Raw genomic sequence first — 26,751 nt, 5'->3', positions numbered from 1 at the left:
AAACATATTATCTTGTGGCCTCATTTTATTGGAATATGACCTAAAACATGATCTCATGGGCTTATATATAATATATTATCCTGTGAACTCAATATATTACGTTGTGGTCTCAATATAGTATTTTGTGGCCACTGGAAACTTAATTTGTGGCTTAATATATTACCTTGTAAACTCTGTATGTCATGGCCTCTTGTCTTATCTTGTGACCTCAATATATAATTTGTGGCCTCTGGATATATTTTTATGGCTCTTATGACACTTAAAAACAACCATGTCATCTTGGGAGCTTTGAGATTATGTACATACTCCACAAACACTGAAGACTATATTGTATGGTGTAAGAAAATCGTGCATAGTGCCTAGATTGACTTCCAGGGATGGGTCCTGTTTACAATTCGATTCATTTGAACTCGGTTCCCTGATTTATTTCAAAGCAGCGGTTCAGAAGAACCGATTCCTTCAGGACACCACTAGCGCTTTAAACCAGGCAGAGGAGAGCGGAGCGATGGCTGCGTAGAGCGGGTTGCACCGGAGCGACGTTTACGGCTTCATTTCTTCTTTTCTGTGCTTGATTTTTCTTTGATACCTCGTTAAAGAAAAGCAAGACACGGATCGCGCTTGAAAAGGGCAGATCGGAGGTGAGTGCGCTTTTAATTTGGGAAAGATCCTCCGTTTTCTGCACTGGGCCTCCCGGGCCTGCCGGACGGGGTCCGCCCTCGTCCTGCCAGCCACAACATACATACACACACACACACATATACGTTTAGTTTGTATTTCTATCTTTGTGGGGTGTTTGCAGTTATCGATGCATGGCTGCAGCTAACAGCTGCCCCGTAACTCTACGCACTAAAGCTTAAAACGTAGTAAATAAACTATCTACTTTCCTAAAATGCATCGGGATAATCCCACAATTAAAAAGTGAAGTTGTCCATCGCAGGGTGCACACAAAGCGCTGAATACACACACTGGAGGTTTAACCGGCGGCTGAGAAAACAGAAATAGGGCTGAAGTTGCCCTATTCTAATTTCCCGGTCCACCTTAAATAGCGCCGCAGTTACAGGCTGTAGTCTGAACGGGAGTCCGTATGAAACCACTGCAGCATTTAAGGTGGACCGGGAACTCGAACAAGCACCCAGCTTCGGCTTCGTCGGGTGAAACGTCTTTTATAGGTTATTGATTATGACAAATTAGGCAGTATATCTGCAGATACGATGACTAATTTGTTGCAGCATGTGAAGATAAACATGCCACGTATGGGGACGTCTGCATTTGCAGGGCTGAACAGAAACCTAGCCTAGCCTGGCTAGCAAGCGCTAGCTGTAAACACCCCCAGCGGTTAGCTATAGCTAGCTAGCGTTAACAAACAAAACGCCTCTTAAACTAGTTAATTTCGGTGTTTAACAGACATAATCTTGATGTAATCTGGATGTAATTGAGCTAAACTGCAGTGTCCTCCAGTGACCATGGAAGAAAGTAGCTAGCTAGTGCTAGTGCTAGTGCTAGCTGGTGTTGACAAACGCTGGCTGTTGTAGCTAGCTCCACACTCTGCTCCCACACTTTCATACATGTCCAAATGTATGTGGACACCCCTTCTGATGTAGCTAGGTAATGGCACTCTCTGGAGAAGATAACCATGACCCTGTTGCTCCATCCAGCACTTTTGGGAGGAGGTGGTGATCATCCAAAGTACTGACCTCACTAGCTAACACTCTTATCTCAAATCCTCACAGTGATGCTCCAAAATCTAGTAGGAAGATTTGAAGCAGTTATGCCAGCTGGATAAACTCCTAAATACTTAACCTTGACTGTGGAAGAAACAATGAATAATCAGGTGTCCCAATACTTTTGTCCATATAGTGGCCTTTCACTGAGAAAACAGTGAGAAAACCACAAATCAAAGCTTCAACGCTGAAGGCTGAACACAGTAGTGTTTCTAGAGATATAAGGCCTCAAGGCTTCTCGTATATTATGTGATATGATGATAACATTAAGAATATAGACTAACACCGGGGGGGTGGGGGGGGGAGCATATGCACACTCTCAGAGCCCTTCAGCAGGAAGACCTGCACATCTACTCATACATGCAGTTATCTAATCAGCCAGGCCTACGGCAGCAGTGCAGTGCATTCACTATTTTTTGTCTTTGGGCCTATTAATGCCGGTCAGTCATTGCTTGAATGACCGCCTGTTTGAGTATTGTTGCTGACCATGTGCATCACCAAGTCCAAGAAGTTCTCTCAAACTGGCTTCATGAACCTGACAATGAGTTCATCTTCTTCAATGGCCGTCCCGGTCCCCGGATCTGAATCCAGTAGAACACCTGTGCATGTGGGAGAATGGGAAATTCACCGCGTGAAAGTGTTCGTTGAAGTCTGCAGGTACGTTGTGATGCGATCGTGTAAACAGGCCTGTTGAGTATTTTCCTGTGGAGTAAACAGAAGCGTTAACACTAAACCCTCAGTGACACGTTTTCTAGATTTGGCTGATACTGATGTGAGAACCATATGATGCAGCTTTCTCTTTCATGCTGCTGTTTCATATTGTGCTCTGCGGTAGAAGTCACATGCAGCCAGTTGACTGTACCCACTTCCTTCAGTTTCTTTGAATTGCTTTGTATACAAACTGAGGTCAGACATGGTGTATGTCAACCTGGGCAGACAGATTTTTACAGCTGTTGGCTGTTGTAAAGCTGAAACTTGTACTGTGTTTGTGACAACTGAGATCTCAGCGTTCTCCAACTCCGAATCTCCAACTTCCCACGTAAACAGTAAACTCCCTCCTGTTTGCTCTGTGTGTTTCCTAATTAGTGTTTACAACGATCAGCCATAACATTAGCATTAGCTTACTACTGAGTAGATCCCCTTGAGCCGACACATCAGATCTGACCTGATGGTCTCCGCAGGACTTCCTGTGCTATCTAGCACCAAGCCGTTAGTCCTGTAAGTTGTGAGGTAGAGCCTCCATGGATCGCATCCATTAGCCATAGGTCGTCGGGTCATCGGTTGACCTCTCTTTGACTACTTTTGGTAGGTACTGACCACATCAGGGGAAAAAACCCCTACAAGACCTGTCCGATATGTTGGAGATGTTCTGACCCAGTCGTGTAGCCATTTTGGCTACAGTTTGGCTCAGATATTTAAGCTTGACCGTTTTCCTTCTTTTTACACCTTCAGGAACTGACTGTTTACTTGCTGCCTGACAGACACCACTGTAGCTTTTCAGCAATGTTGGTGGTGTTAATGTTATGGATGTACTCCACTCACAGAGTTCATTATTAGGATTACTTGCACTTACAGATAATGTTCATTATCTGGGGTGGGGGGTCTGTGATTTAAGCCATTAGAGAGTGCCATTTAGAGTGGCAAGTTTGTTTGTGCCAGACTATAATATGCAGGAATTGTGTGGCACAATCATGTCAACATGGACCAGAATCTCCAAGCAATATTTTCTAACTGGTGGGAAACGAGGCCTCGTCCAGTATTAGTGTAGTGTTCTGAAGTGCTTGGTGACTAAATATTTGGAGGATGTTCTAACAGTGAATTTTATCCATTCTTCCCAGAACTTCACTGTAATAACATCTTTGGAAGCCTGTCAGGTATTTTCCAGTGTTGTAAACAAAAGTGTTAAAGTGTCACTAAAGGTTAATTGTTTTCTAGCTTTGGCTGCCATCCCTAAGCCTCAGCACATCATAATGTGAGAACCATATGATGGAGCTGCTTTTGCTTTCACTGTCGCTCTTTTATTTTGCGCTCTGCGGTATGAAGTCACATGAAGCCAGGTGACTGTACCCACTTCCTTCAATCTGCGTGAACTCCTTTATACCGAACGAGAAACGCTTCAGTGACGCTTCATTTTTCCCAGAGAGGAGAATTAGACCTGCTCTTGTAAGGTGAGCCTTGCTCCGGCAATATTTAGTTTGGATTATTGGAACATGAATGGGCTGTTTTATAACAGTGGGTGGTTGCGTATTTCTTTTAGCACCAAGCATGTGCCACCTGCATAAGGCCTGTGCCTACTTACATAACCGATTGAAACAGAGCTGCTGCGGCTGTCGATGGCTCAACTGGTTGGCTGAAAGGTGCCGTACGTGTCCTTAAGTTTGATATCTGCTAATTCGCTGTTGCTTTCAGTATTACTGTATTATTGGGTAGTTTGCCTGCCCTATGCTGCAGTCTCGGCCTGTAGTCTTTGGACAAGGCTTTACACTGGCTAAGGATATGACTGCATTCAGGCACAAAGTGAGGACTGCTGATGGTTATTGAGCAGTTCTGGAAGTTCTCCTTCAAATTGTTCAGAAGTGTAAGCTGGAGAGCCATCACGCCAGAGAACGCAGTTCAGAACACAGGCCAAATGCATGGGGGGCTTGCTTTATGTCCTTCTAGTCCACGCAGGACATTGGGCCTTAAACTCATGAGGCTGCTTCAGAGCGTTCCATTTTACTGGCCGTGCTTTTCTATAGGGATTATACAAGCTGTGTGTACCTGTGCCAGCAATGGGTGCACAGTAAAGTAGCTGTGAATAGCTAATTAGAATGGATGTCTGGATAGTGGTATGAGTCAACAGCTAGAAGTGTTTGTGTGTGTGTGTGTAGCATGTAAGCATGTTTTTTGGGGGGAATAATCGGTTCAATATTTACATTTATATTTACTGCAGTAACATCAAGTAGTGACGCTCAAATGAACAGTTAAAGCATTAAAAAAATCAGATTATGGGACTGGTGTTTTGGTCGGTGTTCGGGGAGCTTTCTAAATGGCCAACAGCATATGTGAAGACCTGGTTAACTATATCTTAGTATGCAGTTATCTCATTAAAACCACAAATGGCTTAAAAGGATCAAATTGCAGAAACTAATATGTAGTAATACATGATGTATTCAAAATTCAAGTAAGAAAATACACAGTTTTGTCTAGGTAATTTGAGGTAGTGTGCTTAATAGGTATATGAGCTTAATAGGTACATACCCTGTTGTTAGTCTACATCTCCAATTCATCATTCTGAGCATATCACACTGTGGAAAACTGATATTTGTGTAAGAAGGGAGTGACTGTAGAGTGCTAGTGTCTTATATTAGAATAATTGTATTCACGTGCTGCAAAAATAACATATTTGATAAAATCTGAATTTAATGACCTGATTAAAATCTGATTGATTTAGGACTGCTGTTGTTGGCTAGCTGCATCAACCTCTACACAACCAAAGTGTTAAGAAGAGTCTCAGCAACAGCTCAGAAGGGAACAGTTGTTTTTCTGCAGCTGTGTGTATGTATGCTGTGTCATATGTGCGTGTTTCATGTTGATATTATCTCCTCTGTTTGTCTTCTGGTATCTGAGACATTGCCCCATTCATTCAGATGCAAAATCAGAAGATGGGAGGCCCAGCATGTTTTCAGTCAGACCTTTTCTACTCCAGACATAGATTCAGCGTCTGCATACCGTAACAAGCAGATAAAAAAAAAACACGGCTTTTACGTGTCCTCCGAGCACGGAGGTGCTGGCAGTTTCAGGTCAGAGATAAGATGGACCACTTATGACGTTAGCTGCTCTTAAGTAAGCGGTGTTGGGAATTCCTTCCACCTGCAGAAGCGAGATTTTGAGATCTACATGTTGCACTCACACATGCGTTAACTCTAGCTGCTTATACAAGTGTTGGTATAAACAAAGCAAGTAAAAGTGAAAGTAAACACCAGAAACCTCTGTTTTACAGATAACCTACTGCCAGAAGTATGGTGGAAATGCAGGCTCCAGATAGCTGCTGCTAATATTAGCTCTGCAGTGGACTTTTGTCCATTCTTACAGATAACAGTGTGTCATCTGGTGTCCGAAACCACATAAGCAAGTCTGTCTGAGATTAATTAACCACTTCAAAAGGGTTTGAGACAAGTGTGATTGGAAAGACATGCAGTTTGCACCATTCTAATTGCTGTGAAATACATTTGTCTTTGCTAGTTGTACTAACTATATGGGCAAAAGTATTGGGACACCTGCTCATTCATTGTTTCCTTTGAAATCAAAAGTTTGAGTGTTCTACTATCCAGGGAAGACTGTCTACTAGATTTTTGAGCATTGCTATAAGGCTTTTATTACATTTAGCGACAAGAGCATTTGTAAGGTCAGGGTGTTGGATAATCAGCACCTCACCTAATGTCCAATTCCCCTACTGATCCCAAATGATTACAAAAACAAAAAAAAAAGCATTGCTGAAGACTTTCCTCCTCCACATAAGCACACAAGCCTGCTCATGGTTATAATAGGGCTGGCTGCTTAATTTCCTGAACAACTGTGTGTTGCTGTATCATCAGTTCATGTTCATGTTCATTAGTATCATGCACAGAAGACCTGAAATCGATTCTAAATGTTGCATCAAGAGTGAAATGGACCACAGCAGAGTGAGTGCCAGCAAAGCAGGCCGTCACATGGCCCAAAACATCAATGATAGTGGGCCATAGACTTTGCGTAGTCATCAGTTGTAAAGAATTTGCAAGCATGGTAGTTTTATTTGAAGGGCCCATAATATCATGGAAAACAACTCCTCTGCTTTTTTTCATGAAAAAGAGTGGACGTGTCCTACAGAATCCATGTATGTACATACAGCCTTAAAGGCACAGTAACACACAGCCTGTTTAATTTAAAGGGATAAAAAGGTCATGGAAAATGGCCATGGAAAAATTAATCTGAGGTTTTTTTGGTACGGGTGGGGGGAAAAACTCAAGTACAAGAAAAATGAATCATGCCCAAATGAATCATACATGCTGTGTAATTCCTCTTTGTCTTCAAAGAAACATACAGACAATACCAGAGTCACCTGAAAAATAAATTAAGTAAAAAAATAAAGAAGGTTGTTTTTTTTTTTTTATGACCGGAAACTGTTACTAGGACTGTGTATTGGCAAGAACCTGGCAATACTATACGTATTATGATACTGGGGGTTACAGTATAGTATATTGCAATAGATGACCTTGTGTGTGGGTTTATTTATTTATTCATTTATTTATTTATTTTTATTTTATTGAATTTTAGGAAAACTGTAAAACGTATTGCAGTTTATTTTGGACTGGCAGAGTGTAAAGGCTGAAGACAACAAAACACTAACCAGTTTTTTCATTAAAACTGTTCATTAAAAACCCAATACTGTGTTTTTGAGATTCAATACAGTACTGCAAAGCATAAACTCACAATACTTCTAAATATGGGGTTTTTAAATACTGTATGTGACCATGTCATGTTTTGCTTCTCTAACAAATCCTTCTGCTTCTCTCTATTCTTTAGTGAGCTCCAGCAGCGAGGCCTGCTGCTCTCTGGACCAAGACCCCGCTCCCAGGGGCCATGGTAAGAGTGGACTGCATACAATAGTGGTCACCAACCCTCTAACTGTGGTGTTTTTGGAGCTAGCTGAATTTGTCAGGAAGGTAGCTTATCCACAAGGATGCTTTGTGACCACTGCTATAAAGATATATACAAACACATGGGTTGCTTGTACTGGATTTACATGAATGAGAACTGATGACAAGACAAACTAAATTGTCTTGTATATGTGTGGCAGGGTGAAGAGGAGCAGCCCACTCTGGAGGCCGGGAGTCCGGTTGTGGATGAGGAGCATGTGCAGGCAAGAGAACCTCTTCTGAGTCCACATACCCACATGCACACAATCATGACCGTGCTTATTTGTATAGAATGTCAATGAAGTGGGGTTACTTCACAGACACTGTTTGCACCTTAAATGCTGCAGGGACTGCCTAGATTCCATTAGAGGAATTTCCACCTTCTCTATTAATTGCTCCAGAGCTTTACTTTCTATTGACAGGGCTTCTCTGTGGAAATTGTACAAGCTGTGTGTGCACAACTGATTTCCCCTATCAGCAACGACTGCAAAATCGTCAAGTTTAGACATCTTACAGAGTCAGGACTTAGCTACACCTTCTTTGGCAGAAATCGCAGCTTGCAAACGATTTCCATTGCCACCTAAAGGTCTGGATTTTTCCTCCTTCTACTTTGCAGAAGACCTCTAGTTCTGAGATAATCTTGGGTCGTGGACTACAAGAGCTGTTTCAGAAGTCTCAGCTTGTGTCTCTTCAGGTAGTGCATGGTGGATTTGGAGATGTTTTGCATCATTACCCTGTTGTAGAGGCCACCTTCTCCTCAGCTTTAGTCTTTTCACAGATAGTTTGACATTTACATACAACATTTTCTGAGGCATTGCCAATGCCTCTGGCAGCAACACAACCCCATACTTCACAGTTGGCAAGGTGTTCTTAATGAAAGCTGTTCATTTTATCTCCACATGTATCTTTTTGATCAGTCTGCAGTACTAGTTTCCAAAATTCTGGCGTCTCTAGACGTCCTGTAGCACACCTCAAATGCTGAGTTTTGTGATGAGGTCGCAGGTGAGTTCCGTTCTCATGACTCTATCGTGAAGATTGTGCTTGTGCAAGCAATTCTGCACAGAGGAACAGTGCACCACCACTTTTTGACTTTGCTAACCTTTCTTGCAGGTTCTTGGCAGACATATGGGGGTTGTGATTTCCTCTGCTTTGTGGGCATTGTGGGACTTTTGTTTTCAGGTCTTTAGAAATTTGCTTAGAAGAGCCCTCAGTTGCTAAATGTTAGCTGTTAGTTTGAAGAGTTTGAATTTAGAAAGCTTGGAACTTTGGCTCATTGACATTTCCTAATTGCAACTGGTGACCCGCCTCAAGCCTGATTTGCTAAACATCTTATGAAAGCTACAGAGGTTGTAGCTGTTCTATAACCTTATACATGCTATTATGAATGCCTTCATATTTATAAAGACTTGGCAGTCTGCTTTGTCACTCATTGTCCATTTGATCAACTCCATGTACAACATGGGTCCACCAAAGAGCAGGTATTGTTCGATGGTGGGATGGTGGGTCGTTCTCCACACTGCAGTTACACTGACATGGTGCTGTTGTGTTAGTGTTTAGTATGAGTGGATCACACACATCAGTGCTGCTGGACATAGCACTGTGTCCGCTCACTCTCCACTCTATTTGGCACTCCTACCTACTTGGTCTACCTTGTAGATGTAAAGTCAGAGACAGAAGCTCACTTTTTAACTTTAAGCTAACTTTAAACTCACTGACTTGAATTGTTTCATTTTTTGTAAAAAAAAACAATGTCCTTCATCTTCATCTCTGTGTGTTGTTGTGTAGGTACCCTTCCCAGTGTTGCACGGTGAGTGTGTGGAGCACGTGGGCAGGGCAGAGGGGGCTGTCATTGCCTTGTCCAGCTACCGCCTTCACATCAAGTTCAAAGACAATGTCATAAACGTAAGTGTCTTTCACTGTGTGCTCTGCTGAACACACCCGTGCATGTGTGTAATCTTCTCATGCTTCAGACTGACAGGTAGGTGAAGGTGTGTGAAGAACTGTAGGAGTACATTTGTTTGAGCATAACTGATAAAACGAGCCTGAGAGAGGGAGGAGTGCTGTCTTTCACAGTGGTAAATGCCTGCAGTAAAAAATGAAAACTTCTTTCATGGTGTATTATTCTGGGTGAGCCTGTTGCTGTGAAAAGTGTTTTCACACTGTCTGTCTGTCTGTCTGTCTCTCTCTCATGTAGGTTCCTCTGCAGCTGATCGAGAGTGTGGAGTGTCGGGACATGGTCCAGCTTCACCTCATCTGTAAAGACTGCAAGGTCATCAGGTATAAGCATAAACATAGTCCCTGCTGCTGAGCTGTTAAATACTCCATTAATACACATTCAAGCCTATGTGCAGTCAGTTAGTTCTGACCTTGCAGTGTGATTGGCTAAGAGCCATCCTATGATCTTGGGACTCTAAACTGATTTTTTAGGCTCTGATGGTTTTAAGAAATTCAGTTCTGATCCTTTGTTTTTACCGCTGTGTCACTGTATCCTCTAGGGGGCGTAAACAAACATTGAGCCTTCTTAAGAAGTAGTTTCTTCCTCAAACCTATGTATGCAGTTTTTATGAAGATTCTGACATTCACCAGTGTTTTCACATTTGTGATTTGTTCAGTTTACAAGGCCAATGGGGTTCATCATTATAAGAACAGAGCTGTGAACAATTCTGCACTTTATCAAGGACAAATTTAAGAAAATTCATAGGAAGTTATTTGTGAATGAGACCCATTGTTTAGAGCATACAGCATTGAGGTGTGCTTTTTTTTAAATACAATTGCAGGTTTGATTTTACAGTATAATATGAATATTTGCGAATACCTCGCTATGATATGGCTTTAAATTCATTTTAAAACAACATTATGTAGCATTTATTACCTTTTAAATGTTAGTCCTGGTCTTTTAATAGTATCATTGCTAAGAAAGGTCATAATGCTGCTAACTGCACTTTGTTGAGTCATATTTGTGTACAATTCTGTAATGTTACTGTACAACCTCAGTACACATGCTTATTTCACTTTCAGTGATTGTTCTGTAATTCTCAGCTTCCAGAAATGAGTGTGAAAAACGTGTCCATTACTCGTGACTCAAAAAATTAATTTCGCTTCCCAACTGTACCAGCAGCAATTATCACATAATACTGCTTTAGGTCTTTCAGTTCAGAATAGCCTGGGTATAGCACATCTCCTTTTAGAAAGGATTAGTGTAGGATGGAGTAAAGAAAGGACTGTTGGGGTTTCTCTGGTTCTTTTTGGTTGGTCCAGAGGTATTAGGGTTTTGTAAAGTAACACAGAAGTGAAGACTATTGAGTTACTTTTTTTCAGAATGTAGTGTAGTTGGGTAAAGTAGTTGTAATGTCGTCTGGAAGAATTAATTATTGATTTATATTTGATGATTTAATACCTCATATTTCTTGTTTCATATGTTGCATAACAGAAGTGGTGTCACTTGGTTAGTGTCCCTGATCTCAAACCTGTTCTTGCTGCCCTCAGGTGTCACTTCAGGTCTTCAGAGCAGGCTCAGGATTGGCTGAGGCGGCTGAACACAGTGGTGCGCCCTCCGGCGCGTCTGGATGAGCTCTTCGCCTTCGCCTTCCACTCATGCAGTGCCACCCTGCCAGCAGAGAGAGACCAGCATGAGGAAATCTGCCATGCTGGTACACGCATACACACACTTGCACAATCCTTTAGCTCGCCCACCGTTGCATAACTACACAATCTCACACTTAATAGACTGATTCCTTGCTTTTTTTTTTTGTTTATGGGGAGGTTTTCTAGACGAAGATTAAACCTAATCCTGCTAGGAAATTAATAGTGCCAATAGGGTTTTTTTCAGTCCAGAACAGGAATTAATGCACTAATCTGAGACGTTGGCCATAGGTGGTTCATTAGGCAATGCTGTGAGCTCTGTTGTGCTCGTGTGGTTTGTGTGTCTTAACTGATGCAACCCGCCCACTTCTGGGATGTCTTCCAGGTGAGCATGTGAGGAGTCGGTTTAAGGGCGAAGTGCAAAGGATGGGCTTCACCACCCACAGTGCCTGGAGAATCTCCGACATCAACAACAACTTCAGGTGACTCTCTACCTGAGGCCTAAACACTCAACCTCTCCTCTCCATTTTTTTATTTTACTTAAAAGTCTGACGCAGCAGTACTTTTAATCACTACTTTAAAGTCAGCAAGTGTTCTGAAGGTTCCACTATAGATTATAAATACTTTTAAACAATTAAAAAAAAAAAAGGTTTATATAGTACTGAAAATGGTGCTTTGACTCTTGGTGCTATTTGCAGAACCCTTTTTTAAAAGGTTCTGTAGAGCCCTTTGCAAAAGGTTGTAAAGGACAAGTTTATTTACATTTAAATTTACAAATGGCAAAGGACCATTGAAGAGTGTGCAGATGCTCAAATTAACTTGCTTAGGGTGAGGTTTAAGATTAGATTTAGGATTGAAGTTAAGGATGGGATTGCCTTGTAGGCTAATATAAGGATTGAATTAGGCCTACATTTTAAGTTGAAGTCAAGAAAAGGGTTTGTCTTATCTTTTAGGTTGAAGTTAAGCTCAGGATTAGTTTTAGGTTTTACGTTGACTTAGTCTTAGTCTACCATTGGCATTTACCATAGTTTATTAAGAGTTTATTGTGACGTTGATCGTGGTCAAATGCATGAAACTGGATCTGTCCCCTCATATTTATCTCATAGATTAAAACATTGGGTATTTTAATGATACATTTTCGGCTGAACTGGGAATGTCTCCGCTTTTCGTCATAGAATCATCTGGTCACCTTATGCTAACTACAAGCTAATGTGTTAAACATAAATGAACACACTAGCGAAGAGCTACCACACTTGCAGTAAACTAATGTCCTAAACACAAACTAATGAGGTAGCTCTGATCTACTGCAAGGTGACAAATATGAAATAACACACTAGCTCTGAGCTGCTGCACTACCTGTGAGCTAATGTGCTATATGTGAACATTTGAATGTGTGGTGATTTAGGCATCCAGTTGGAACAGTGCTGATTACAGAGCTAGCTATAATCATCTATAACAACATTTAGCCTCTTAGCTCAAGTCTAAAACCAAAGAAGGCACCAATAATGGATGATAGCCTTCATTTGATGTGTTGCAAAATTTGGTGTACATTTCTAAAAGTAAAACACAAATGCATATCTTCTTCTCCACAGACTCTGTGCCACTTATCCTGAGCAGCTTCTGGTGCCTAGCTGGGTCACGGACAAAGAGCTAGAGAATGTGGCTTCGTTCCGATCCTGGAAAAGGATTCCAGCTGTTGTTTACAGGTGTGTGTGTGTGTGTGTGTGTGTGTGTGTCGGGGTGTGTGTGTGTGTGTGTCGGGGTGTGTGTGTGTGTGTGTCGGGGTGTGTGTGTGTGTGTGTCGGGGTGTGTGTGTGTGTGTGTCGGGGTGTGTGTGTGTGTGTGTCGGGGTGTGTGTGTGTGTGTGTGTGTCGGGGTGTGTGTGTGTGTGTGTGTGTGTCGGGGTGTGTGTGTGTGTGTGTGTGTCGGGGTGTGTGTGTCGGGGTGTGTGTGTCGGGGTGTGTGTGTCGGGGTGTGTGTGTCGGGGTGTGTGTGTCGGGGTGTGTGTGTCGGGGTGTGTGTGTCGGGGTGTGTGTGTCGGGGTGTGTGTGTGTGGCATCATTTAGAGAGGCATCCAGCTGCAGTCATCCAGTTTCACAGATGAAGTCCCTAATTGCACAGAAGCCACCTGCTATAAGATAAAAGCTCCTAGCCATAAAACATTGCAGACATGGACAAAATCACTAAAATAAATAGATTTTGTATGATTACAAAGACTCTCTCTAATATGCATTGCACTGTTGTAGGTTGTTTTATTGTTTGTAATCAAAGATCTTGGATTTGTGGTGTTGTGTAGCATTTCTACTTAAAGACAATGCATAAAACAATGCTATGATCTTAAAAAATAAAAACATAAAAAAATACAGGTATGATTTTAATTAAAATGTAGTCTTAGCCCTGGGCTTAATTAGCTAGCTATCCATCTGTTGTTGCTGTGCTAGTTGGTTAAGTGGATCTGATTAGCTATGGTGACCATATGCCCTCTTTTTCCCCAGACATGTCGTCTTTTTGAAATGTGAAAAAAAAAAAAAGAAGATTTTGGAGATATTTAACCCCACCTACTCTCGCTCACACATACACTGCCACGGTTCTACAACTTGACGCCTCCAGCTTCAACTTTACACTAGTTTACACCATTGAATTTGCATTTTATCCTTAATTTGAAAAAGATTTCTCTTGTCAGACATCCTAGCACGGGCACTGTGATTGGTCGATGTGGACAGCCCGAGGTGAGCTGGTGGGGATGGCGCAATGCAGATGATGAGCACTTGGTACAGTCCATCGCTAAGGCCTGCGCCATGGACCCTGCAGCTGTCAAGCCACTGAGCAACGGCCACCACCATACTAATGGTACTCACAACAGCTCAGGTCAGTACAGGAGCTGCTTTCATAGGCTGATGTTGAATTCTGACTGCCAGAAAGGTTTTGGCTGAGTTTCTCTTATGCAAATTAGATTCTGTTATAACCAATGGCAACGAGGAGGCTGAACCAACGGCCACGCCTCATCAGAAGCTGCTGATCTTGGACGCCAGGTCGTACGCAGCAGCCGTGGCTAACCGGGCCAAAGGAGGTGGCTGTGAATGCCCAGGTAAACACTGTGCTTTCAGAATCCTGTTTGTAGATGGATACTTCATGGAAGCACCAGTGTGGATGTGAATTACAGTCCGTACATTAAACTCCTCTGTTTTGTGTAGAGTACTACCCAAACTGTGAGGTGATGTTCATGGGCATGGCCAACATCCACTCCATTAGGAGGAGCTTTCAGTGCCTACGGGCACTTTGTGCCCAAGTGCCTGACCCTGCTAAGTGAGTATATTATCCACACATTTATACACAGAGTACATATACAGTCCTATCCGAACGTCATGACCACCTATCTAATAGTGGAAATAGCCACTCTAGGCTCGGATGGACTGCCACATTGTGGCATGGATTGTAATGAGGTGACGGGTGGTGTTCCTTATAGAGGTCGTCTGGTTCACAGTGGCACTGCAATTGCTCTGTACCACTCGGCCATGAAGTTGCCGGTTTCTGAGATACCCATTACCCGGTACTCTATTATCATGCCCCTTTGGACATCAGTCAAATTGCGTCTTTTGGCCCTGATGGTTGTTTTTGCACTGTGCTACAACTGACTGGTGTGCTTGCTTATTTATACATGCAGCAAACTCTGTCCTGAGACACCTGTGACTTCACGGGTCGAGTATATTCCAAACCAGGGCTGGTCATACTATTCTAATATGGCTGTGACGGTGGACGAAGGGTCGCAGCATCTTGGAAAGTGTTAACTTTATGGGATGTTCTGAGGGCTACTGTAGTGAAGGTGTACCGGGAATGGACCTCTCGCACATTGCGTGCCTCCCAGCGGCCTTGGAGTGGGGCCCCATGCACCATTGATCTCAGAGGGGAACAATAACTCCGGCGTATGAACACTGTGCTATATGCAGCAGACTAGGATGAAGCGTACTACACTTTACCCATAAGAGTCTTTGGCCAAGACACCTGTATACTTCGTACTCCTACCTGTATAACATGCTTCCAATGTATGTTGCTTTATTTGGGATTGTCAGCTAAATGTTGTAAATGTAATTGTACTGTATTTATTTATAATTTCAGTATTCCATCTTTTAGTTCTGATGATCTGCATCAACCTGCTAAAAATGGGCCCTGAAATGAAACTAGTCCTCCTCTATTAGGCCCGATTGGCCAGCTGTAAAGAGCTCACCATAAAACAGCAAATTCAGGGAACTATGTTTAAAGTTAGCTTTTAAGCAATACATCCGGCATCATGAGACTGGGCCCCTCTGTCATTCTCATACATTAACCTGTTGATGGTCTTTTTTAATATTTGTTTAACATTAAATGTGTGTATGTTGCTGTTATAACGCGTCTTTGGCTGTGAGAAATGCACTTTAAACCCGCTATTACTTCTTCTACCCCTCTCTCAGTTGGCTGTCTGCTCTTGAGGGCACTAAATGGCTGCAGCATCTGTCTCTGCTGCTGAAGGCGTCTCTGTTGGTGGTGAACGCCGTGGATCGGGATCGGAGGCCTGTGCTGGTTCATTGCTCTGATGGCTGGGACCGCACACCGCAGATAGTGGCTCTGTCCAAGCTGCTGCTGGACCCCTACTATAGGACCATGGAGGTGAGCCGTGAGAGACGCACAGTACACATAAACACAGACACCTGCTCAATCATTGTTTCTTCTAAAATCAAGGCTATTAATGAGGCTTTCTACTAGACTTTGGAGCATTGCTGTGAGGATTGTATAGCAGTCAGCGACACGAGTGTTAGTGAGATCAGGATGTTGAATGATCACCACCCTACCTCACCCTCAACTCCTTTCAAAAGTATTGGATAAAGCCCCATCCATCAGTCCAGAGAACACAGTTCCACTGCTCCACACCTCAAAGCTCTAGCCCACACCTGGCATTAGAGATGGTGCCTATAGGTTCATGTTGATTATTCTGTGGTACATTGAACAGTTTTGACCCTGAAAACAGAAACGCACACGTTTGGTGCACGCTACCAGCTGCCCTATAGGACATCTCTCCTGCTGTACATATTTCTCAGGTTTCCACAGACAGTGCTGTGTTGCTTAACATGAGACACGGTTACAGAATGTGTCTAGACTTTCTGCCCAGAGGTTTTACGCCATGTGTTCAGTAAATACTAGACACTTATACTATTACTATATTCCAATAACCACCCCCAGCTGGAGACATCTCCAGACATTTGAACATCTTGATACATCTTGATGTAAATGGCATTTCCAGGGACCATTTGGTAGTTGATGTGGAAATGTAAAGGAATTCTTGGCATATTTTTCATTCATTACATGCTCATGCACGTTACTTCTCGTCCAATGCTGCAACATGCTGTTGTCCTGTTATAGCTGGAAAACATAGATTTCAGTAAAAGATGAAATATGTGACAAGAATTCCGTATGGAGCGTAATGTCCCCATGGTATATGAGTCACTTTTTTCCCTTCCATCTCTGCAGGGTTTCCAAGTGCTGGTGGAGATGGAGTGGTTGGATTTTGGCCACAAATTTGCGGACCGCTGTGGACACGGGGAGAACGCTGAGGACGGGAACGAGCGCTGTCCAGTCTTCTTGCAGTGGCTGGACTGTGTCCATCAACTTCAGAGGCAGTTTCCCTGCTCCTTTCAGTTCAACGAGGCCTTTCTGGTACCTACTGCCTTCTACTGTTTGTAGTGTGTACTGCGCTTTGTTCAATGCCCAGTTAGGAATACACAGACCCCTCACACTTACCACCTCCTCAGTCCTACCAAACGCAGAGGCAGTTAAGTGGTCAGAATTTAGATTGGTCATCGAACCCTTACAGCCTCAAGCCATTCTTGTGTAGGTTTGTCTTGGGAAATTCAACAGTTTTTGCCTAAATGGTGTATTTGGATATTTGTGGATGCCCATTTTAATAAATGCTATTAGCTACTTTAAGTTGCACCCATTGCTGACACAGATGTGCAAATGGGCACACAGGCTGTCTAGTTTCTGTAGAGAAGTACTGTCAATAGAGTAGGAGGTTCTGGGGCAGCTAGAGGGAGCTATGGAGCAGCAGAACTGTGTTTTCTGGAATGGTGGATGGGGCTCCATCCAATACTAATGAGTTAGGGAGTTTTGGATGAGGTGGGGTGGTGATCATCCAACATCCTAACATGCCAATGTTCTTGTTGCTGAATGCAGAAACCTAGTATCTCCATTTGTGTTGTGTTTTTTTAAGAATGTGAATCTGGCAGATCTTTACAGGAGAAGGAAAAAAATCTTCTAAACTTTCAATGGAAAACATTTTATTCTTTAAGTCATATTGCAGCATTTCTATTGGCCCATTGCATCATGAAATAGATCATCATGTAGAGTTGCCATTTTGGAGATACAAGGTTTTTGAGTGATGGAGACTACATTTAGAAATAAGGGGTTGGTGTAGGGTAGTGGGTAGTGCTGCCCCTTTCTATCAAAGGCTCGAGAGCGATTCCCAAAGAGTGATTTCCAGGCTGGTCAAGCACACAACACTTCACCAGTGAGAGTCCTTGGACAAGACTCCAAACATGATTTAGCTTTAGGCTACCAAGTAAACAAAATCTGTGCAGCTAGGTGTTGCTGCTTCAGGGTTAAATGCTCTCTGACTTTACTGTTCTAGCTGCACCCAGTTTGTTTAGAACTGTTTTTCCTGCCACATAAAAGGTCTTTAAAACATGGCAGTTCCGTTTCTCATGGCAGTTCCAAAAATCTTCATTAAAACTCTCCCCAAAGCCCCATATCTAGTGCCTCTTTAGTTTTACACTGGAACTATAACCCTGACAAGTAATGAAAGCCTATACCCAATCAGTTAGCACTGAGCAAACTGTGTCCTGATCTCTGATGAGCCATTGTGTGCATGTGTGTGTTTGTGCAGGTGAAGCTGGTGCAGCACACCTACTCGTGTCTGTTCGGAACGTTCCTGTGTAACAGTGGGAAGGAGCGAGAGGAGCGGGGTGTGCTGGAGAACACCTGCTCCGTCTGGTCCCTCCTGCAGCCGGCCAACAGAACTTTCCACAACATCCTCTACTCGCCACACTCTGAGATGGTACTGCATGTGTTCTGTCCTTCAGCTTTCAGGCTTGCTACATTCCCTCTACCATTGGGAGCACCAAAGCTGTACTGATTTTTATTTTATTTGCTACTTCATATAAAATACTAGTGTTTCTAATGGAAACAAAGTGGAAGCTTTCAATTGACGGTGAAATTAAAGAAAGGTCTGAGATTTCTTCCGAGTTTCCACCTCTACTGCCAGTTCTTCCCTGGCTGTTAGCCTGGCATTTCTGGAATATCACTTCAGTCTCTTTTGGTTCTTCTCTTGCCAGGTGCTTCACCCAGTGTGTCATGTGAGGAACCTTATGCTATGGAGTGCCGTATACCTGCCTAACTCTGCCCCCTCCACGCCTTGTGAGGAGTCGGGCACTTATGCTTCTCCTTTGGTCTCACCTGAGGACACGCCTCCGGGCAGGTGAATACCTTGGCTTAAAAACAAACCACACCAAATTTCAGTCACTGAAAAAAAAAAAAAAGAAATCTCCTATCGTGGAAAATCTAGTCATGGAAAGCTTAAAAAATACCTGATGAGCTTTATAGCGGTGGTGGTGCACACAAGGTCCTGAACTAGGTTTGAGACTTCACTGCATGTCACAGTGCTAGAATGTAAAGTTTTCTTTTTGTGAAATATCAACCACAATTTAAAGTACAAAGCTAGAAAACACAACTTCTCTGTTTCAAGGATGTGTTTTTGGTGCATTGCCATGGTAACATGAGCAAAACATTTTTTGCCAGTGACCAATTTTATTAGAGTATTAAGACAACACCCAGACGTTTCAGGGAGGTCTCAGAGTAGAGAGAGGAGTGTTTCATCATATTTCTGCTTTGTGTTTTCTATTCAAACTTTACTGAATGCTTCACATAACACGTTTAGTATTATATAAAAAATAAATATATTAAAATGTCTTTCCAGGGGCTTTAAGTGGAATGCGGTAGTCTTGTCATGCATCTTTGCATGTATTTGATTAGGATTATTGGCAATTTACTTACCAGCGCTCTTCTCACAAACACATTCTTTTATATTAACTGGCAAAAATGGCCTTCAGTATTTGAAGGGTCACACTGTTGAGACCCCTTACTGCCCTACTGGACCCAACCTGTCTTTTGTCAAAAGTCATGACATTATGAATAAGTAAAAATCTCTAAATGCACATGTTTGTCAAACATAGTTGAGTACTACAGTTTAATTTTGCTTGTGTCCAGCATTGCCACATCAGCTATGAAAGAATGTCCTTCGAAAATGATGGAAAAGTAGATAACAGCTAGATGGATAGATATCCTTCATTTCAAAAGAGCAGGTCCAGAGTCTTTAAGAATGCTGCATTGCACAAAAAGCTGATTTATATTTATTTCCTCCACATTTCTCTCTCCAGATTGCCAAAGACTCGTTCCTATGACAACTTGCTCACGGCTTGCGAGGAAACAAATCCTGTGGCTTCGAGCCGCCGCTGCAGCGACCCCAACCTCAATGAGAAGTGGCAGGAACACCTTCGATCAGTGGAGATCACCGTAGCGACAGAAGCAGAGGGCAGCCCTCAGGAACCGGACAGCACGGCCAATCAAAATGCAGGTCTGACTCAGCTGGAGAACAGACTGGACGAGAGGCTACGGGAGGAGGGGTTAGTCAATGGGGTGGAGCATAGCGATTCTAACGTGGTAAGCAAGAGCGTTTTCGTGAATGGGGGTGGGGCTGAGGAAGAGAGCACCGGGGAGGTGACTTTTTCCATGCCCCCAGCCTCCGAATTGCTTGAGGAGGTGCCTGAACTGAACGGCAAGGACGTGACTGATGCTCTGTGTGAGGAGCAAATAGAGGAAGCCCTGGAACTCTCCACAGAGGAATCTTTCACCCCTATTGTTTGTCCACCCTCACAGCTTAGCCACCTTACTAATGGTCACATTGGTGGAGTGGATGAACTACCTGCTAAAGAGCCTTTTAGTCCAGTTAAAAACTCCAGCCTTCGCGCCCTCTCACAAAACAACTCTCCATTGGAGAGCTCCACAGAGACCTTAACCGAGGAGTGCCTACTCCCGCCACACACTCCCAGCCTGCACAAAACTGTCCGCTCGCCTTCCCAGTGTGCCTTGCCTCCTCTGTCCCTGCTGACCAATCACAACAGCTCTGTGTGTAACGGAGAAGCTCGTCGTGCTTCTCTCAGCCGCCAGACGTCCACAGCTAGCGGCGGGTCTCTGACGTCCCCTCAGCAGCGGGGACACCTGGACCAGGACGGACTAAGCGTGCACTGTGATGCTGTGCAGGTGCGGCTCAGGCAGATGGAGGCCGGACACCAGCTGCAGGTGGAGACGCTGAAAAGACAGGTGCAGGAGCTGTGGAGCCGGCTGCACGTCAACGGAGAGCTGGTGAGGAACACAACACACGTGCTGTCTTTTACCATGTCAACAGCCAGTAATATGAGCAAATGCACCAACAGTCCTAAGACCACAGGAGAGCAATATGAAAATTATAATAACTAGCCACACAAACCAAAATATGGCATTATTAACCTTCTGGAGTCTAAGGGCATTTTCTCAATTTTTGCATATCTTTTTAAAGTTGCCTTTAAAGGCACAGTGGCATTTAATGTAACTTGAGGAGCTGTAAACTCTTTACACACCATTTCACATCTGATGTTGACTGCTGAATAAAGAATGAAGGGTTTCTGATGGGCAAGTACATTGTTCTGTGTGAAACGGACCAATGGACACTCAGGAAATCATCAGTCCAACTGACAAATCCACCAACTGCAGATGAGAGACAGATGATGGATTTACAAATCCACCAGTTAGACACTGCAAAAGGCAGAAGACGAGTTTCTCGACAAGTCTTTAAAGCCTTGCAACGCCGAAGACAAGTCTGTTCTGGCTGCTGCGCTTGCCCACATCCTCCTAGATCCTCTGCTCACGGCATAACCAGCCAGCTGATTGATTCTTTTTGTTGTAGGGCGAGGGTTTATCCGTAAATGGATGCCATGACCATTACGAGGACTCTCACCCTTATTTCAACCAGTAGCCGTTCTCCTCATTCATGACTACTAAATGCGGAGGACACATTTCGCTGTACAGTGACAAATACGGGCCCCTTTACCTTTACCTTTAGGGCTATGACTTGTTCAGTCATTGCTAGGAAAGGCCAGGTGATGCATATTTCACAGCATTCTCTTCAAACCTTGTCCCAACAGTTAGCAGCCATGGGCTCATCTAAGCAGCTGCCTAGCACTAGCACCCCTGTTTCACTGTAAAAGACTTTCAGGAAGATTAAGTAGACTCTGGGGCGGTGGGTCACTGTTCTACTGTGCCATGAAACCTGCACGAAGATCATCTTCACAGAGGAGTCATCAGAAGATCCACAGAATATGTACCTATTGTTGACCGAATAGCCTTGAGCCAACTTTGGCCAGGAGCCTACGCTTGGGGCAGCCCTGTCGTTAACCCTTTATTAGTGATTAGTTTCTTAATACAGGACCACTGTTGTACCACTGTCAGATGGATTGTTAGTAGTGAAACTCAATGTTGTCAGTAAACTCAATGCTTTAACCTGCTCTCCCCCTCCTGTCCTCTTTCTGCAGACCCCTGTACCAGACCGAGAGAATAACGTAGAGGGTGTGTGTCTGTCTCGCTGCAGCACTGACCTCTTCTCCGAGAACAGCTGGGAACAGGAGGAGCAGCAGCATGATAAACAGGTAAAGGGAGGGTAGGAAACTGACGAGACGTTAGCATTAAAATGACATTGCTGTTACTGTCTATATTTTCAAAAGTTGAGATGCTCAGCTGTGGCGCACTCTGGCCTGTTGTTCTGAGCACTGAAAAAGGTGACTGACCTGAGATACTGATGGTGTGGTGTTTGGTTCTAGGCATCACGTTGGTATCCTGGTCAAATCCCACCCCACTGTTATGGGTGTGAGAGCAAGTTTTGGCTGGCTGCCAGAAAACATCACTGCAGGTGAAATTGGACGCTTGTTTGTTTGTCTTTTATGTGTGGTCTTGCACTCTGGGTCTAAAGCACAACACTCCTAATCACAACACTCCTAACCTTAATCTACCGGCCACTGTAACTGGAGCCTTGTTCAGATGATACTCCTTAGCGCGGTAGGGTAATTTAGCCAAGGACGAAGGTCTGAGCTGTGGTGTTGTCATTTAGTCAAGGGCTTCTGCGGTCCTCTCAGATTCTGTCTTTCTCTCTGACTTTTCATCCTGTCCTCTGTCTCACTACAGTGCCAGTGAACCTGTTGAGGAAGCCTGGTGAGACTCCCCTCTCCCCTCTATTATTTCACTCATCTGTTGTATCTGTCCATTTGTCTGTCACTCTGTTCCTTTCCATTTCAACCCTGCTGGTTAGTATCTGTATGTTAGCTGTGTGCACAGACTTACCAGTCTCTTCCACAACAGTTAGCTTGCTCCCTAAGTTTCAGACTAGAGCTATGAGGCTGACGTAGCTAACAAGCATTCGAAGCTCATACCCCACACATTAGACTTGAATATCTAGTTTCTGGCACTGTATGGCATACCAATACCCAGCCTTAGGCTGCTAATTGCTACAATTGTGTATTGCAATAATTTAAGTACCCATATTATGCAAATTATCATTCATTTATTTACAGCACTTGATTTGTTGTTTATCGGGTTTGTCTTTTACCAGTCTAATCTATGATTAGTTCAAAAATATACATAATAGAAAAGACTGCACTTAGCTTGAGCTATATAAACAGAACACCACCAACCAAGTACACATACATGCAAAAGTTTTGGCACCTCCTGGTTAAGAAATGTTACAGTGAATAGATGAATGAGGATCCCTTTGGGAATTTAGCTCGTATTTTAAAGTTAAATATAAATAATTCCTTTGACAATCTTGATTAAAATATTTTTTTCTGGATTAAAAATCTTTTAGTTTTTTAGAACAAAAAAGAAAATGGGCCTGAAGCAAAAGTTTTGACATTCTTAATAATCTGCTTTTAGATGCACCCAGCAGAAACTCTGTTGTTGTTAAGGGGGTTTATACCCATTCCTCTTTGCAAAGGTTTCTAGTTTGGGAAGGTCTTGGGCCGTCCTGCAGCACTGCTATTTTGAGGTCTATCTACAGATTTAAGTGGTGTTTTGGTCTGTGACCTGGACTGCGAGGGCCATGGCAAAACCTTTGTCATCTTGAAGTCGTCTGTTTTTGCCCTTTTTTTCTTTTTCGCTCTCATTTTGCTCAGAATATCAGTCCCTGAACTGTTTACAGTAACAGAACATTGACCAGGGTGCCCAAATGTTGCATACCTTCCACCTGACTGGAAAGAGCTCGTATTGTAGAGCGTGATGCCCAGACCTGGCCATTTTAGATGGTCAGCTATTTAGAACTCCCTCCCCCATCACATGGACAGATTTACTTACTTTGATAAAACAAACGGCCAATTTATCAGTCAAGACACTCACACTGACTAATATAATGCTGCGTAATGAAAGAGTAGTCAACCAGCCAGTTCATCAAGATTTGGGTTTCTGGCCAAACCCTGAGAATCACTGGATATTGATCAGTGCAGAAAATGGTCATTAAAAATGAGATCATAGTAGAAGATGGGGAAACACAAGCTATAGAGTATGACTATCACTCACATGTGGACCACATAAGCAAGTCTATTTAAGGTTACTTACTAAATGGTCATGGTTGGAAGCGTGTGATAATTTAGGCATGCTAGTTGTAGCTCTTAGCTTCCATTATTTGTTAGCTACATTACCCTTCTCGTACATGAACTCCTCCAGCCGAACACGTCTTTGATTGGTTGATTGGGCGAAAGGGGAAAGTTGTGTAAATCTTTGAATGTACTAAAGTGAGCACCTTCTCCTTGTCTCCTCACCTTTAGGAACTGTGGGAACATGTTCTGCGCCAGCTGCTGTGACCAGAAGGCAGTGGTGGCGAGTCAGCAGTTGTACGAGCATAACCGTACGTGCCAGGCCTGTTACGGTCACCTGCGGCCCTCTGCAGTGCCCCCTGCGTTGCCCCCTGCTGACATGGAGCTGGAGAAACCGATTACTGCCAGTTCCAACTGAACACTGCTCCTGTAGGACCACGTTGTCCTGTAGAAATCTTTACTGAATGCATTTATACGCGGAACAGGATGAAGATCGTAGATTAGTGATGGTGTAACGTCCAGCACCACTCCTTCAACACTTTCCTTAGCCATGTGGAATCAGTTTAGATGTTGGTGGACTTTAGGCACGAGGTCCTGAGTTCCAAACCTGGTAGCAAGGCATCACAGTTAGCGTAATTTATTATTATTGAGAATAGAAAGATCCCATTTAATGGTCTAATTAATGGTCTTCAACTCCTGACGAGTGGATTATGGACTGGTTCTTGCAGGTTTTTGTTTTTTTTGTTAAGCTGTGCAACACAGGCATTTAAATATGCACAATGCTGCATATGGAACTGTGTGCATTTGAACAGCTGCTCTCATGTGAATAGGAAATGTCTGTATATAATGCCACGTGTACAGTCAATGGAGAGAGCTATGTATATTCTTGAATCTGAATGATGATGGACTCGATGAGATTCTGAAGCTTTTCCAGACTTAAGTGATGAGCATCTTCACTAGACTGCTGGATGAACGGGATGGACCGAGCAAGCCTGGCCACATGGACTCACAGTGAGACAAACAGGAGCAGATCCCATGTATGGCTCGCTAACGTCTCAAATGTGTTTCGCGACGCTTTGCTGCCTGTAGGATGCAAGACTTGTATGTTTGTGTGTGTCTGTGAAGGCTCATCACACTCTTCCCTCTTCTCTTTCCTTCCGTACTACTACTGCTGCTGCTGCTTTTGGGGTCTGTGGAGCTCTGAATCTTTGAATCTTTGAGTGAATGAAATAAAAAGCACAACACACTGCCAAGCCAAACCTGGTGGTCTCTGAGCATGTGTCAGTGCATCAGATCTGTGGGGGACTCTCAGGAACCGATAATGGTGTCCCGTTTTAGAGCTGAGCCAGGCCAAGTAGCCCACATAGCAGCTGTGTTTTCATCTTGACTTTAGCTGATGAGACTGCATGCACAACTCAGCAGTAAGAGAAGTATGTGAACTGCATACGTCAAAGGAGGCTGTGTCAAACATTTTCACTGTCAAATAACAGGAGGATAAAATTTAAATGTTTTTTTTTTTTTTTTTTTATTTACGTAAAATCGAAATTTCTAAAGAATCTATAGACAAAAATGATTTGTTACATTTATATGGAGGACATGGACTCATTTCTTACAGTTTCTGTAAAAAGATTTAGTACATTAAAACTAACCCCCCTGTGTGGAGGATGTAATTAAATTCTGTGACTTATCCCAAAGCCATTATAAAGGTATATAAAGCCATATAAAAATATGAATGGGCATTTGCATAATGCTGAACATGGCGATTGTTACAACAAAAAGAGCCAATTAGCTTGCTAGTTATGTCACAAGCTGGGGAGGGTTGACATGCTACTGAATGTGGAGACAGTATCCAGAACACACTTTGTTTTGGTGCATTATTGAGCTTAACACTATAAATTATTTATGAGTAGAGGTGAGCGACACGGCAAAAATATTATGTATAAGACATTTTCACAATACATGTGATCGCAGACCAAATGCATCAGTGGCAATAGATTCTTAAAAGCTACTATTCAAATCTCCTGCACTGAGTACAGTCATTTGTATTTAATATTTGCTGCGCTTCCAGTTTAACCAGACTAATAACACTGTTTGTAATGAAACCTGTAGCTGGTCAGTCTTCTTTAAGCACTGACGATATCCTTGACATGCTCAGGAAAGTTGCGTAAAGTTGCCCACCCCCATTCTTGAGGATTTTGACAGATTTTGTCAGAGATTTTAAAACAGGTTTAAAATGATAATCTGACCTTCTGTTTTCAGTATTTTGGATTCTCTCTTTTCACAGAAATAGGAACATGGTCTCGTGACTGGAAATAACTGCCTGCTGGCGTTGCAAAGATGGCTGGTGAATGAACAGACTTGCCTATAAGAACGTTGCTTATATACACAACTTAAACAAATTATATTTAGAAGGGGGGGAGGGGATACAAAATGAATCTTCAGGGGGAAGCTGGTGCAAACAAAACTGACACGCAATGAAAAGGTTATTCAGGAAATTTTGACACAATGTAAAGAACAGGACTGGCAGGAAACATTAGCTCTCACTGATTACCAACATCCAAACTGCACTCCAACACAATCTAGTGCTGTAAACCCTGCACACACCGTGAACCTCAAACACTGCTGTCTCTTCACTGAAAAGAAAGTCCAATATAAACAAAGCAGAGCTGGAACAGGGGCCAACATTTACACACACACTAGCAACACTAGCGATTACTTCGGAAGAAGAATATGGAAGCAATGCTTAAAAGGCTAGGCTGATGATGCTCCTTTGTAGGAATCCGCAGCAGCTGAAAGCTACGTGTAAGCAAACTCAAGAAGAGTGAAGGTTGATCAGAGGAAGCAGTAGCACCCACTGGAGCCGGTGACGCGAGCGGGTGCTAGGCTAAAAGCAAACCCAGATGACCTGCTACAATATTTTCAGCTAGCTAACTGCACACTGGGCTGGGAGGACACTGAGGAAGATGGCGGCACTATCCGGTAAGCCTTGAGAATAAATCATTGTTCTTGTAACCTAGGCTAGGCTAAGCTACACAATGCTATGCTGCAGTGCAGTGATGTAAACCAGCCAATAAAAGCAGAGCTTATTGGGTT

At 43.1% G+C, this 26,751-nt stretch overlaps 2 protein-coding genes across 2 annotated transcripts in view; one reads left to right on the top strand and one right to left on the bottom strand.

Moving 5' to 3' along the window:
• Nucleotides 1-10,909, bottom strand: part of pkn3 (protein kinase N3) — a 34,585-nt gene extending 23,676 nt beyond the window's left edge. The window contains exon 1 of the mRNA XM_072665331.1: nucleotides 10,846-10,909. The gene's annotated coding sequence lies outside the window, so the exon portion shown is untranslated. The remainder of the gene's footprint in view (nucleotides 1-10,845) is intronic.
• Nucleotides 492-24,906, top strand: LOC140542219 (phosphatidylinositol-3,5-bisphosphate 3-phosphatase MTMR3). Its single transcript, XM_072665147.1, has 19 exons — nucleotides 492-638; nucleotides 7,266-7,325; nucleotides 7,540-7,602; nucleotides 9,164-9,280; nucleotides 9,573-9,655; nucleotides 10,865-11,028; nucleotides 11,346-11,442; nucleotides 12,553-12,666; nucleotides 13,644-13,828; nucleotides 13,914-14,048; nucleotides 14,155-14,266; nucleotides 15,409-15,604; nucleotides 16,463-16,648; nucleotides 17,874-18,044; nucleotides 18,322-18,464; nucleotides 19,423-20,407; nucleotides 21,613-21,726; nucleotides 21,898-21,986; nucleotides 23,890-24,906. The coding sequence occupies exons 2-19, from the start codon at nucleotides 7,323-7,325 to the stop codon at nucleotides 24,074-24,076; spliced, it is 3,144 nt and encodes a 1,047-aa protein (XP_072521248.1). The 5' UTR covers nucleotides 492-638; nucleotides 7,266-7,322; the 3' UTR covers nucleotides 24,077-24,906.
• The last annotated feature ends 1,845 nt before the right edge of the window (nucleotides 24,907-26,751 follow it).

The sequence above is a fragment of the Salminus brasiliensis genome, chromosome 1 (assembly GCF_030463535.1).
Source record: "Salminus brasiliensis chromosome 1, fSalBra1.hap2, whole genome shotgun sequence".
In the NCBI taxonomy this organism is placed as follows: domain Eukaryota; kingdom Metazoa; phylum Chordata; class Actinopteri; order Characiformes; family Bryconidae; genus Salminus; species Salminus brasiliensis.
The sequence above is the reverse complement of the archived record's forward strand: the minus strand, read 5'-3'. Positions and strand labels throughout refer to the sequence as shown.

Excerpts from the sequence above, each read along its gene's own strand:
- LOC140542219 (XM_072665147.1), top strand. Across the intron at positions 9,281-9,572 it reads TCAAAGACAATGTCATAAAC|GTTCCTCTGCAGCTGATCGA; the intron begins GTAAGTGTCTTT and ends TCTCTCATGTAG. Across the intron at positions 9,656-10,864 it reads AAAGACTGCAAGGTCATCAG|GTGTCACTTCAGGTCTTCAG; the intron begins GTATAAGCATAA and ends TGCTGCCCTCAG.